At 46.2% G+C, this 15,352-nt stretch overlaps 1 protein-coding gene across 3 annotated transcripts in view; it reads left to right on the top strand.

Moving 5' to 3' along the window:
• The window catches only part of SH3RF3 (SH3 domain containing ring finger 3), a 382,241-nt gene that overhangs the window by 308,961 nt on the left and 57,928 nt on the right, over window positions 1-15,352 (top strand). For all 3 annotated transcript variants that reach the window (XM_019663839.1, XM_019663838.1, XM_019663840.1), the window contains 2 exons: window positions 4,319-4,489; window positions 6,627-6,880. In XM_019663839.1, the coding sequence (XP_019519384.1) occupies window positions 4,319-4,489; window positions 6,627-6,880 (425 nt within the window). The remainder of the gene's footprint in view (window positions 1-4,318; window positions 4,490-6,626; window positions 6,881-15,352) is intronic.

Genomic DNA, 15,352 nt, shown 5'->3' with positions numbered 1-15,352 from the left:
TCCTGCCTTTATGATTTCATTAGCAAGCATGTCTCTGTTTATGTAAAATAAAAAAGGAATTTTTAAAGAAGGCTTTTCTGACCTAAAGGTCTTAATCAAGATGACTTGGGGCCCACAATCTAAAGAATCTTCATTTTTCTTTTGACGGGGAAGGATAGAAACTCCCCTTTCATGCTAAGTGAGCACAAAGTGTTTGTCCCATTAAATGGCATGGGAATCCTAAAATGTTAAGTAAAAGATAACCATCTCATTTCCAAAAGACAATTAATTTTCAACAGTTTGATGGCTACTCCCCCAGATCACAACATGACTGTCCGACAACTCAAGTGTTTCCTGGGTATTTATCACAGCTGCTAGCACTTGCTTTAATTCCTAAATCAGGAGTCTGAATTCACCACTGTGGAAGATGGATGCTAGTGGACACAGCTCACTGAGCCAGGTGTGGGCCGGTGCAGGGCCCAGTCCTCGGGCTGCTGAGCCAACGTGGGCCTTGTACACTCGTCACAGGGGCTGGTCTTCTCTCTAGGAGGGACAGCTCCTGATTCCATAACTTCACACTCCGCTAGCAGTTGGACGGTACAGTGGCCCACTGCAGTCACTCAGGTTCCAGAGGCTAGGAGGGTAGGTAAAGGGGCAAAGAAAGAGGCCCTAGTCACAGCAACCCTTTTCCAGGCTGCCCGCCCACAGCACCCTGATCAGAGGGAGCCTCAACACCTCCTTGGGCTGGTTTGGTATTTCCACTAAAAGAAGCTTTTCAACCCCAGGCTTCTCCCCACTCTCCTCTCACCCGTCCCCTAGGTTGCTTCCCTGCCCTTCCCCCAGCCCTCAGCTCCCCGTCTTCACTGCTTTCTTCCTTCTGGGTACTTCCAGGCCAGCCCCGCTCCCTCCGGGACAGACACCGGATTTCTCTGCCCTCCTTGGCATCTTTCGTCCTCTGCTTTTTCTTTTCATTTCCTCTCCTTTTTCCGAGATCTGCAGCCTGCAGTCCCCTTCTCAGCATTTTCTTTAATCCTTCCACGAGCACTTCTCCATGGCGCCCATCTCTTCGTTTCATAATGCCAACTCTCCATGCTGACCTCCTAGAGGAGGAAAGCCCAAACCTGTTGGCTCTGTGCTTGTTTTTATGTTCACAGTCAGCTGGCCAACCTTGGGACAGTATGAAACAGTTTCCAGTACACACACACACACACACACACACACACACACATACTCTTTCCTTCAGCAGTCTTCATCTAAGTCTCAAAACCAGAGCCCCTATTTTACTCTTCTTTCAAAAAATATTTATTGAGAACCTGCTACATGCCAGGCACTATTCTAGATACTGGGGGTAGAGCAGTGAACAAAACAGATAAAAATCTCTACCCTTGTGAAGCATGCCGTGTAGAGGGTGTGGAGGTCAGGAGTATGAGAGAGGAGAGCTCCAGAAAGAGGGGAAAGTAAGTACAAAGGTCCTGAGGCAGGAGCGTGTTTAGTATGTTCAGGGAACACCTTAGAGTAAAGCTTCCCTGAGGCAAGGCTGGCTGGGTCCCCTCAGCTACAGATGTATACATGTGGCTCCCTTCCCTGTGGACTGGACTCTGGTTTTCCTCGGTGCTGTCACTGTGCCCTCCTCAGGAGGTAGGTGTGACCACAGATTAGCAGGTGACCACCTCTTACCCATATCCTCACTAAGGACTGGATGATTGGTCACAAGAGGACCCAGATGCTTCAAATTCCTCAGCTCCCACATGAATGTGACAAGCAGTGGGGAGATGAGAGAGGAAGAGAGAGGAATTTATAAACTCTTCAACACGGTACCCTTCTGGAGGACGCCGGCCCTTCTGGAAACCTCCATGTGTGAAAAGGAGTCGTCGGTAAGGTAGCAGAGACTCGGCACGGAGGAACCTGGGCTGGAACACGCCGTGTTACGTGCTCTGTGACCTGCGCAGGCAGGAAGCCTGAGGAGTGCTGCTCCAGGACACCAGGTGATGGTTCAGTGGCCCAGTTCTTCAAGTTCAACAGCCAGCGGCCAGCAGCAGCCCAGAGGGAGGAGGGATGTGCAGGAGGCCCATGGGACTTGTTCTCCTGGGCCCTGGGATGGAGAAGAGCTAGAGGAGCAGTCCAGCAGGGGGCCAAGTGCCACGGAGCCGAGTGCTACCATGCTCTGTGCCCACCAGGCTCTGCACAGTACCAGGAGTGAGTGGAACAGAACCTTGGTCCCCGAGCTTTGTTTAACAAGAACAAAGGCAGCACAAGGAAACGTTATTGTGTGGTGAGCTCTGTGCACACATACACACCCCAAGGAGCCATCACTCCCAGCTGGGCATTCCGCTCCTGCCAGTGTGTGTTCACCAGCCACAGGATCAAAAAGATTGTTCTCACATCATGAAGAGACAGAAGGAGGCAAGCTTAACCGGGGCTTAGGCTTCAATTATATTTCCTTGCGAGCAGGCACAAAAAGTCTTACGTCATTTTACTCAGTTCGCAAGCCTCCCAGGGATTCCCTTTCTTTTCCCCTTCTTTTCATCCTCCACTTGCCTGAGCCTGAGCTGTGTGGAAGCCACCTGCCTCCTTCCGCATGAAGCAGCCCTGAATGGTAAAAGGGCACCCCCGCACCAGCATCGGTGGTGTAAACGCAGTTTTCAAGTGACTTTCCTTTGTAGTAACTCCTCTGTCGCCATCAAAGAGCTCCCTGAGAGTCATCAAATGTGAAAACAGAAAGATTACAACCCACATTCTTTTTGTCACATGAGCATTGCTACAAAACGTCACTCTTTATGCTCACGACACGAGAGGGGTCCTGTCCTATAATTGGCTTGTTGTATGCTCCCTGACGCCCAGAGTCCTTCCTGTCATTCGGAGGAAATGAAGATGTAAGCTTTCCTGTCATCCTGTGGCTGTCCCTAAGGAAAAAGGTCGGGGGATGAGAGGCAGGAAGGCTGTAAACAAAGGAAATAAACAAGGTCTCCATTGAATCAAAGAGAAATACTTGCGATGTGTAGATTTAGGATGTTGGAAAGGGGTGGCAGATTTTATTTGATTTTATCTTATTTTACTTTATCTTAAGGCCAAGAAACCTGTGCTTTCTACAAGATTCTCGTTCTGTTCTAGCATACTGCTCACTAGACCTCTTGGACCCCGGAGGCCTCCTTTATTTTTGCTTGAACCCTATCAAGTTGTGTCCCATTTCTGTATTCACCTAAGAAGGCCCCTCCCAGGGTTAGGAGGGTGTCTTGGAAGGGAGGGGGGTTTCTGAGCTTCCTCAGTCCCTAGAGACCTGCCACCTGCGTAAGCCCCAGGAGCCACAGGCCCTGGAAGGGGTCGACTAAAACCTTGGGTCTCTTACTGAACTGAAGCCCCTCCCAACTTCCTTTCCTGAATCTTGTGAGCAAATACAGTTGCCTGACACAGTTCTCTGTGTCAGCTCAAAACCCCAAAGTAGGAAAGTACTTTGCACTATTATCCATTCCTCACAAGAGCCCCGTGAGTCTGGCCTCAAGGGGTCACCAGGTATTTTACAAGGGCGCTTGGCCTAGCGCACGGACTAACTTAGAGGCACAGCTTCTAGACCCTAAGCCACTAGACCCAGGATTTTCACCACTAAGTTTGTCCTTTCCTTGTCTTCAAATAGGCTTAAAAGAAAAATAGAATTTAATTAGTTATGGTACAAGTATTGCAAGGAAGAATGCAACCAAGTATTCCCTAACTAGACTGCCGTTTCTTTTAAGAGGGCCCCTGAGGCCTCTTCCAGCTGAGATTGATTGGATAAGCCACGGCTGGCTTAGACTAAATGAGGAAAACCCAGCCCAAGACTTGTTTAACTGGCTCTCAGTTTTCCCTAAAGCTTTCTCTTGCCCAGGGCATCAAGCATCAAGCTTTAGACAGTGTGGAAAATAGATTAAAAAAAAAAAAAAGTGGGACCCAAGGACCTGCCCCCACCTACTTCTGACACAACCCCCAAGCCCTTGAATGAGTCATGTAGCCGACTGAGCAGTCACACGGGAAGATGGTGCCAGGTGTGCACCTGCGCAGGTCAGCGCAGGGCTGTGGAGTGACTGGGCTCTAGGATCACGAGGCAGAGCTCTACCCCTTCCCTGTGTGTGCTCCCCTGGACCTGGCAGCCCTGGGCCTTTTCTCCACCTCACTGGTTTATTGTGAAGAGCAGGTCAGACGCTATGTGTGCAAGCCCCCCCACTCCCCTCCCCCACAGGCATCGGTACTCTTTTTAGGTTAGGTTCATCCAAAGATGAGCTCACATGTGACCCGGATGACACCCGGTGGCCCTATGCTCACCCCGCCAGCCACCATTTATCCTTGGCCTTGCTTCTTCTGCCCGCAGGTACCTGGCGCTCTATGCCTACAAGCCCCAGAAGAATGACGAGCTGGAGCTGCGCAAGGGTGAGATGTACCGTGTCCTTGAAAAGTGTCAGGACGGCTGGTTCAAGGGGACATCGCTGAGGACTGGGCTCTCCGGGGTATTCCCAGGAAACTACGTGACGCCTGCCTCCAGGTGAGTCCATAGTCACTGCCTGGGAGAGGAGGGAGAATACCCCCCACATTCCCCTGTAGCTGTCGCCACCGCCTGGAGGTCATGTCGTGTCTCGGCCACCCAAAAACACAGTTCAGAAGGCAGCCAGGGCACGCCTACCTGTGGGGTTCAGCCCTGTGAGCTTGGAGTCCTCTTGAACAAGGGTTCTACGTAGCAAGCATTTCACCTTCTAGATTTGGTTTGCTGGTCTTTCCCCGAGCACACCCTGGCTACCGAGGGGAGAGGATGGGAACAGAACGAGCTGGAGTCAGGGCAGCAGCACTCAGTGGGGATGGGAAGTCGCCAAGAGGAACAGGATCTCAAGAGTGTGCACGTGCGAGTGGGTGTGGGTGTGGTGGTGTGGGCCTGTGTACAGTGTGAGTGCAGCGGTGTGCATGTGTGCAATCACATAAAGACCTGCTCTACACGAAACACGCACATATGCATATATGCAAAGGAAAAATGACAGAGTCTCAAAAGTTAATTGTTATGAAGAGGTAGCATTACGGTAATTTAAATTTTTTGTTTTCTCCCTTGTGCTTTCCTGTGTTTTACAAATTTTCTGTTATATTAGTTTTATAAAAGAGAAAAAGCAACTTTAAAAATTCACTAAAAATCCAGAGTTGTCTGAGAATTTTCCATTGAGATGAGGGGTCCGCTGCTTGGTTTTATTTCCGTCAGTCTTACTCGTGGAAGCCCTTTATGGGTATAGCGCTGTGTTAACACTCCAGGACATGCAAATCAAGTGCAGACATGGCCCTTGGGTATATGCTATCTTTGGAGCAAGACTGCTGTGAAAAACTTTAAATGACGCTTAGACCTTGCATTGATGGCCAAGCTGATCCGTACTTCTCAAAGCAGCCGAGGGATGGTGCTGGCCGGAAGGTGGGCTCATGCCTCGGGTCATATGATGGCCCTTCCTGGGAAATCTCTTAATTTGTGAGCCCACTTTATTTAATTTTTAAAAATTGTTTCCTAGGGTAAAAGTGAATTCAACAGGTAGCAGATGTAATAAAAAATATTTCATGGCTTTGGTAGTCCGCTGATAGAGCTTCTTGCTAGAATTTCAGGACAGCTCTAAGGGCTACAGGAAGAAGGTGCTGCCCCTGGTCCCTGGACAGCCGTGTTCATTTCCCCACAGCTGTTCTGCAGAAGCCTGAATGGCTGCTGCAAGGGCTCTTCCCATATGAAGTCACAACTCACTGGTACCAAGCCACACAGAGAGGGGGCCCTCTGACCTGGGAGGAGCTATGGGCCTGGCCGTGCCTGTTGTCTCCCACCTGTGGTTTCTGGTATCTCACGACTGAGATCCCGAGGGGACAACGAGGGAGTTTGCTGAGCTCAAGGCTAACGGAAGACATTCTGATCCTCTGAAACTGAACCCATAGAAGCCTTCAAGCCCCTGTCTCTGCCGTATTCTACACCCCCTCTTTCCATAGCCAGTCCATGGCTTTAGTGCAAATACGTGTATTGTGAAAGAGTGAAAAGCCCATTTTCCAAGTTGCTGTTTTCCTTTTATATTTCTTAAACGCTACACTAGTTTCGCCTGGAAACCTTGGGGTGAAAGGGCATCTGTTTTCTGGGGTGAGACTGCACATTCCCAGACATCCCTCAGCAGGACGTAGTTTGTGCCCTTTCCCCGAGGCTGGCAGAAGCAAGGAGGCAGCCGTGTCCAGAGGGAGTGGGCTCTTGCCACAGCTTCCTGCCACGCGCCATATGTGTCCAAGCCTCTTGGGATGGGACTGAGTCATGCATTCTTTCTGGATGTGTTTGGAGACACACAGCTGTTTGTTAGAATGAGTTAAAGCAGTAGCTCTGGTAGAAAATATTTCATTGATTGGAATCATTCCTGTTTCTTAGGGTTCTTTTGCCAGTTCTTGAATGTTTACATTGAGAGGTCGCCTCTATGAAGGTTTTATAAAGGGTGCCCTTCTCAGCTGGTGCTCTGGCCCTTGTTTGCGTACAAGGATTATCTTGGTGTTGTTTTTGGGATTTGCCTCCTGGACTGCATTGCCTTCACCTCTTGGAGCCAGTATGTAGGAGCCGGCCTCTATCAGTGGCTTGTGTGGTGTGGTTTCATCTGCACTCTCACCAAATTCATTCTGCTTTATTTCCTCAGGGCTCCCTTAGGAGGGCCAGGGCCAACCCGGAATAATGTGGCTGGAGGGTCTCCACTGGCCAAAGGGATGGCTACAACCATGCACCCAGGCGGTGGCAGCCTGAGCAGCCCTGCCACTGCCACGAGGCCCGCCCTTCCCCTCACCACACCCCAGGCCCAGGCCCAGCACCAGGCAGCCTCTCCCCCAATGAGCAGCTGTCTGCGGCACTCAGTCCAGCCGGTGGCCAGCCAAGCCCGGAGCACTGTCCCCACAGGTATGTACCAGGCGCTCGGGCACCTTGCTCCTCCAGAAAATTTGACAGGGGGGTAGGGTCTTGGGTATACAAATCGTAGAAACACTCTGGCCCAGGTCTCGAGCAGTGCATGGTGGGAAGCAGGGGTGGAGTGGAGTGGGGGGAGTTGTATTTGCTTATAATAATCATCAACCTCTGCTGATCTCCAGGAAATTTATTGACTTTTCATATTACCCTATCCTGACAGCCGAAACGGATTAGAGAATTTACAGATATTTATACCTTTCACATAGCAAGAGGACTGCATGGACTAATAAGATTAACAGTGGCACCTTTGGATGCCCCTATGAGGGTATGAGGCAGCTGTGGGTTGGCCTCATAGGCCTTCTGTGTGCTGGGTACTTACCGGTTTCCCAATTAGGCAGCACCTCACAGGACAGGGCTGCTGAGGACACACAGATCCAGCCTATCTATCCCCTTTCTGAAAAGCTCTGAGGCCAGAAGGAGTAATGGCCATTGATCCTTCACTTTCATGCCAGCATCATCAATAGTCAGGCTGACATAATTTAAGGAAAAACAGTTTGCTCCCAGCGTGGTGTAAAATGAAGAGAAATTATGGGGTGGATCTTACAGGCATGAAGATCCTTGTTTGGAAGCTTAGCGCTGAGCTAATAAGTACTGGAGCCTGACTCAGGTGACACCCTCAGGAGCTCACACCAGTAACCTTCTGAAACCATAGAGCCAGCCACATTGTTACCATGCAACGAAAGGAACCCAGGACGGAAGAATGCAGCTCTGAATTTCCTTTATGCGACACAGAATTCCTTTTCCCACCCCGACCTTATTCTCTCAGAAATCATCTCCCGTCTTCTCAAAGTAAAGCTTAAAGGACAAAAAGAATGTAAATTCTTTGGAGCAATAAAATACACTACTTTTTAGAATCTGATCCACCAGAAAACGATTCATTAGAAGTACTCCAGAAAGCAGCCTCTTGATGGTGAAAAGTCGAGGTAATACTTAGCGCAGCGAGGGGCCATATTTCCTCCCGAGGAATGGCTGATGGGACAAAAGGGTGGGAGGTAGAGATGTCCACTCGCCCCCTGGTTACCCTTTGGGGAAGGTCACCTATACCTTCCCATGCTGATGCCAACCTGGGCTTACAGGTGTCAGGGGGTCCCTGAATGTGATACAAACCAGCTTGAGTCAGCATCTTCTCTAACAAAACAGGACACGTCCCTGCTGCCAGCTCCCTGCTCTCACAGGCTGCCTGCTAGGAGGGCTGTGGGTGCTATGGAGGAGGGCCTGATGTGGGGCGCTTGGTGATGGGGGCTGAGAGAATGGAAAAGGCTCCTCAGAAGAGGTTGATCCCAGAACGAGCAGCAAAGTAACACTCAGGTAGGGAAACAAATAAGGGCTCCGTTTGCAGCAGGAGGAAAGGAATAGTCAAATGTCGGAGAAAGCACAGTCTTATCAACCAGCTGCAAGCAGTTCAGTAAAGACAGCTGATGGAGGCCTGGTTGAAGGCGAGAGCTTGGGAAGCAGGCAGACCTACTTTGAATGCTGGGGCTGCTGTTACTGCTGTGGCCTCAGTGTCTTCCTCTGTAAGATGGCATGATAGTCAAACAAGTAAACATAGAATCTGGGGGTTGAATTCTCTTTTGAAGGCAGTGGGGACCCACCATGGGATTTAAAGTCAGAGGGATGACACTTGACCAGATACCACCAGGCACAGCAGGGAGAAGGGGTGGTGTGGGACAGCTTGGGGCCAGGAGCCAGGAGACAGGGCCTGTTCTGCCGAGGTGACCATGGGCCTGGACCCAGTGAGTGGTGTTGCAGAATTGGAAGAAAATATTGAGATATTTAGGGGGAAAAACAGTTACAACTTGGAGATGATTTTGATGTAAGTGCTCAAGGAGAACGAGGAACCAACGCCAGTTTCCAGGTTTCTGGAACCAGCTGACCGGGACAATGACGATGGCATCCCCCTGACATAGAAGAGACCAGAAGGGGACTGGTTTATGGGGGAAGATAATGACCTGTGGCTTTGAGAGGTGCTGGTCACACTATGGCCCACTGGCTGATTCAGAGCAGCCTCCCTAAGTGGGGCTCACATCCCATGTACAAATCCCGCTTGCTATGGTGGAAGGCAGACGTTCAGCCTGCCTTGCAGATAAGGTGCAGACACATGACCTAGACTCAGCACCGTCTTCCATTCAGAAGACAAAAACATGAGAGGCCACGTGGATCCCTTTTGGGGGTAAGGGTGGTGGTGAAAACATCCAGGGGCTTTTCAGGGGCAGCAGGGCAGTGCCTGAGCATCAGTAGGTACAGGGTGGACTCCTGACGCCCGGTGTCCGGCCTCATGTTGGATGGTGTCCGTGTCCAGCAGCTGTGGGAAATGCATCGGGGAAGCCTCATGGTTGGGCCTGGCACTTCCTGGCTGTAGAGCCTCAAAGACTGACTCTGTCACCTCAGAGACGCTGTAAGTGCCAAGTAGTCTTTCATATGTATCCTTTTTTTCTTTAAATTAGCCGCGAGTGAGTTCTGTGTTTTTGCAGCTTTAGCCTACAGGGCCCTAGGGAAGACCTAGCTGTCTTTGTACTGAAAGAGCCTGCAACAATAGCGTCTGGTGCCAGACTTCTTGCCCCCAGCCATTACTTTCTTATTAGCTGTGCTTCTAGCCTAGCTTAAGTTCACCTGACAGTGTTTTCTGGGAGCCTCTAGCTGGGGACATGGCCCTTGTGGTAGCCAAGTGATCAAGCAAACCCACAGCAGAGCTTCTGACTGGTACCCCACACCAAAATACTGATCTTGACCCTTGGAGCACCCGGGCATGATCTGGGGCACCTAACGTCTCAAACCAGGTCCCTTCCAGTTATAAACATCTCATCCATTCACCCCAGCATGCCACGCCAACATTTGTAAGTGCACCATGACATAGAAAGATCCGGCAGCGCTGCTTCTCTCCAAGAGTTCACATCCCACCCAGTACAGCAGCCCTGGGTTATCTGCACAAGATGCCAGTGTAACGGCCTTTCCATGCCACAGCTTGCTAGCAACTTTCCAATTCAGTGAAGAAAATGAGGCCTGCCAGTCATTTCTCCCTGTATGGAATAACAAGCAGAATCAGAAGAAATTGGCATGGCCAGGGGCACTGCAACATTGTGCCTCAGTCATAGATCACCATAGTAACCACTGTGGTGTGACAAGCATTCTCTTTCATCAGTTTAATTTTACATATGGGAAGAATGAGGCACGGGGTGGTTAAAAGGGCTTCCCCAGTGCATTCCAACCTAATGCTTGTCCCCACACTATTGCTGTCACAGCCAGGTTAAAGAATGGCTTCGACCATGTCATATCAGTAAATTAAATGCCACTGAGTTCCCACAGCATTTTCCACTTCACTCTGCATTTCGAGAGAGAGAAAACACTGTTGACAGTACAAGTAATGGATTGTTCACAGCAGTAATTGCCCATTTCAGCAGACCCCAACCCAGGCAGTTGAGAGCATTTCATCAATGTTCTCATCTCGAGCCAAAGTCAGGCAGTTTGACAAAGGCTTAATTGCATTGGCCAGAGCACCCAATATGATTTGTTCTACTTGATTAATGTAGCTCTTTTTTTCCAAGGGCAGAGCTCTCCCTGTAAAGTACCAGTGTCCACACATCCTCCTATCAGTGCATAGCAGGGGCGAGAGCCCTATACAGTCATATATTCATCAGCAATGGCACAGAAAGAGAGCTTGATACGCACAAGGCACTCTGCTAGGGTCTGAAAATGCAAAGAAGGATCAAACAGACCCCATTTCTACCCCCAATTAGAGAAAAGAGCGAGAAAACAAGCTCTTTTCAATAGATTTTGAAAAGCACTGTGGTGGAGGCATACATGGGGTATTAAGACAACATGGAGGAGAGATATTGCACTCAGATTGGGAGGAACGTAGGACAGGGATAGGGAGAGGTTTATGGAAAGTGTTCAAGAGTAAGTGATGCTGCCTTGATTCGTAAAGGTCAAGTAGGAGTTCTCTGAGCAGACAAAGCAGGAAGAGAGTTCTGACAGAGGGACTAGCAAGGGCACAGGCATGATCATGAGAATGCCCGGAGTCCCCATTGTTGGTAATCTCATTTGGCTTGATGTGGCGGAAACCAAAGGTATGGGAGGAGAAGTATAGTATGCTGATGACAGTTTCTCTGCCTAGACAAAACTTACTTTTAGATCTCAAAAATGAGTAGAACTTAGCATGCAGCAGTGGGGCAAGGTGAGAATGAGGCTAGCACAGGACTGGTGCATTTGAAAACTAAAATCAGGTCACTGGCAAAGAACAAAGAAAGCAAGAGAATGCGTACCTTGTGGTGAAGCTGAAAAGGTGCACAGGAGCAGATCATGAAGGTTCTTTTAGACCATGTCAAGAAATGTCAGTTTTTATCCTAAGGGCAAAGGAGCATGTTAGAGGGTTTTAAATAATAGATGTAACCAGAGTTTTGTATCTAAAACGATAAAGCTAGACTCTTTTTTACTTTCATTTATTTTTATTTTTTATTAAAGTATAGTTGACATACAATATTATATTATTTTCAGGTGTACAACATAGTGATTCAATGTTTGTATTTCTTACATTGTGATCAGCACGATAAGTCTAGTAACTATCTGTCACCATACAAAGTGATTACGATAGAATTGACTGTTTTCCCTACATTGTACATTACATCCCTGTGACTATTCTTTTTATAAGAGGAAGTTTGTACCTTTTATTCCCCTTCACCTTACTCACCCATCTCCCCATCCCTCTCCCCTCTGGCCACCATCAGCTTTTTCTCTGAGTCTGTTTCTATTTTATTTTGTTTACTCATTTGTTTTGTGTGTTTAGATTCCACATATAAGTGAAATCATTTGGTATTTGTCTTTCTCTGTCTGACTTATTTCACTTAGCATAATATCCTCTAGGTCCATCCATGTTGTCCCAAATGTCAATATTTCATTCTTTTTTATGACTGAGTAGTATTCTGTTGTATATATTGTATGTATACCACATCTTCTTTATCCATTTCTCTATTGATGAACACCTAGGTTGCTTTCATCTTAGCTATTGCAAGTAATGCTGCAATTAACATGGAGGTACATATTATCTTTTCAAATTAGTGTTTTTGTTTTCTTTGGATAAATACCCAGAAGTGGAATTGCTGGGTGGTATAAAAGCTAAACTTCAGCTGATGGCCAAGGTAAAGTAATGAGGACAGGATTTACCCTCCCACCAGAAACATCTAAAAAAAAAATAAAAGATAAATTTATAAAACAATAGTTTGTGACACACTAGATATTAGAAAACCAAAGACCTCTATGAGAAGCAGTGAACAAAGAGATAGGCCCCAGCGTACTGCCTGGAGAGAAATTCCAGGCTGTGGCATAGGGAGGGAAAACCCCAGAGGATGCAAAGCATCCCTTTTTAGTAGTATACTGACAACTAATCAGCATATGCATGTGAGGAAAATACCCAGAGCTAGGACAAGAATGAAAAAAAGGATATGTGCCGTCAGTGCTATCATCCTAGGCATGCAAAAGAGCAGGAAAATATGACTGACAATGAAGTGATAAATCAATCCAACCTGATCCGCAACCAACACAGATGTTATAATTAGCAGACAAAGACATTAAATAGATATTTTAATTGCCTTCCATATGCTTAGAAAGTTAAGTAAAGACTTATGAGATATTTAAAAGACCCAAATCAAGCTCCTAGAAGTAAAAACTACAGTGTGTGTGATAAAGAATATCCTTGATGGGATCAATGACAGATTACACACTGCTGAATAAAATATTAGTGAACTTGAAGAAACAATAAAAATTATGAAAATGAAATAGAGATAAAAGAGAATTTTTTAAAATGAACAGAACATCAGTGAGCAATGGGACATCTTCAAGTGGCTTAATATACATTTAACTGGAATCCCCAAATTAGAGGAGAAAGTTGTGAGACAGAAAAATTATTTGAAGAAATAATAACCAAAATTGTTCTAAATTTGATGAAAACTAAAAACTCACAGATCGACAAAAGTTAATGAATCCCAAGTATAAGAAATATGGAGAAAACTATGCCAAGGCAAAAATCTAATCAGATTGTTCAAAATGATTTTTTCTGTGACAAAGAAAATCTTAAAAGCAGCCAGAGAAAAAGATACATAAAGTAGGAAAAAAATAAGGATGACAGCAGATTTCTTGTCAGGAGCACTTCAGGTGAGAAGACATTTGAGACCTGAAAAAAGTACTGAAAGAAATAAATCTGTCAAGTTAGGAATCTATACCCAGAAAAAATAGCTTTCAGAAATGAAAGCAAAATAAAGAATTATTCAGACATAGTAAAGCTAAAGGATTTCATCATTAATAGACCCACACTATGAGAAATGTCAAACAGTTATTTAGGAAGAAGGAAAATGAGACCAGATGGAACTATGGGTCTACCAAAGGAATGACGAGCGCTAGAAATGGTAACTACTTACATAAATATACAATATTTTTCTTGTTATTTAAATATCTTTAAAACATAACTGAGTGTTTAAACAAAAATAAAAACAATGCAGTTTGGAATTTAAAACATATATAAAAATAAAATGTATAATAGCAAATACACAAAGGTTGGGAGGGGAGAGATGGAAGTACTATTGTAAGGTATTGTAAGTATATTCTTATATTATATGTGAAGAGTTATAGAATCACTTGTTGGTAGACTATGATAAATTAAAGATGTTAGCAACCACTAGACATGAAAACAAAGAGCTATGGCAAATAAGGTAACAGAGGAAATAAAATGGAATCACAAGACTTCCAATTAATTACTCCAAAAGAAGACATAAAAAGAGGGGAAAGGGAACAAACAATACATGGGTCAAATATAAAACATGTAGTAAAATGTGGGTTTAAAACTAGTCATATACATAATCACATTAAATGTAAATGGTCTAAATAACCCCAAATAGAATGCAGAGACTGTCAGTTATTATCTAATTAAAAAAAAAAAAAAAAAGACAAGACCCTACCAAATGCTGTGGGCAGGAAACACATTTAAATACTTTAACTATAAAAATGCAAATAAGTTAAAAGTAAAAGGATAGAGTAAGATATACAGTCAATTCTCATTAGTCATAGTAGTTATGTTCTATAGTTTCCATGAACACTGAATTCGTGATACTGAACTATTGCTCCTAAGTGAAACATGCGTGTGCATGTCACATAGATTATAATCTTAAATACTGAAAACAAGTCATCCTAGTAGATCCTGTTTTCTTAATTTTACAAAAAAGAAATGAGGTTTGGAAGTGTTAAGTGACTTGCCCGAGGCCACCCCTCTATCAGGTGACAGAGTGAAGACTCAACCCCATTTAGCCTGCCCTAGTCCTGGAGTTCCTTGCACTGCATGGCCCTGCCCCCTCCTCCCTCTGTCCCTGGGCATTTCTATATGAGCTGAAATAAGAAAGCAGGGCATCATCTTGGTGCATCTCAGCTGGGAACATGTGCATTGGTGACAAAATATTTTACTCATCTGTGCATGTCTGAGAATGACTGCAAAAGCACCACAGGTATTGATCTGAGGGTTACAAATCAATTTTACTTAGTAGGTAAATTTGCAAATATGGAATCTGTGAATGACAAGGATTGGCTACAATGCTAATACTAATCAAAAGAAATCTGGATTTGTTATATTAATGTCAGACAGATATTAATATAGAATTCAGAACAAAGAATATCATTACTATTAATAATAAAAAAGTAATTTTTCAATGATAAAGGAAATATGTGCCTTTGGAGAAAAGAAAAATTACAGCAGGGCATGGGGGGTTGAGATTGCAGAGGGGCAGGTTGCACTGTTCAGTGGGTTTGTCGGGACATGCCTTTCAGAGAAGGTAACCTTTGAGCTGACTGGGAGCGGCTAAGAGGTCCAGCCATGCAGCTATCTGAAGGAAGGGCAGTCTGTAGAATTGTGGGCACGAAGTAAGTCTCTGAGCTGTGTGTATGAGGAACAGCCAGGGGGCCAGAGTGGCTGAGGGGAAGATAAAGGGGAGATATTAGGAGATGATGTTAGACCATGTGGCAGGCAGGCTTAGAACTTTCTGGAACACCCTCTCTTATTTTGCATGTGGTTTAGCAGGGGAATGTGGAAGTCACATGGAAGCTAGCCAGAGGTGGAGGTGAGCTGTGCAGAACCTCAGGCAGAACCGGAAGCAGCCCCTGTAGATACTTTCTGGGGCCCAAGTGTGATTGTCCCTCCCTAGCTGAGCCATCACTTCCTGTCCCAGGGCTGGTGGGCTGGGGTGAAGGAGAGTTCAGACAGCAGGGAAGAGGTAGATTAATGGCCCCAGGAGCACTGTCTAAGTCACAGATTACCTCGGGGTGATTAAATGACCCGGTGGTTTCATCGATCTGCATAATTGCCTAACCTGGTCTTCCTTTTGAAATGTGGAGCCACATTGTGTGAGGATCCAAACCCATCCCAAACCCTGA

The sequence above is a fragment of the Hipposideros armiger genome, unplaced genomic scaffold, assembly GCF_001890085.2.
Source record: "Hipposideros armiger isolate ML-2016 unplaced genomic scaffold, ASM189008v1 scaffold_406, whole genome shotgun sequence".
NCBI classification, from domain to species: Eukaryota; Metazoa; Chordata; class Mammalia; order Chiroptera; family Hipposideridae; genus Hipposideros; species Hipposideros armiger.
The sequence above is the reverse complement of the archived record's forward strand: the minus strand, read 5'-3'. Positions and strand labels throughout refer to the sequence as shown.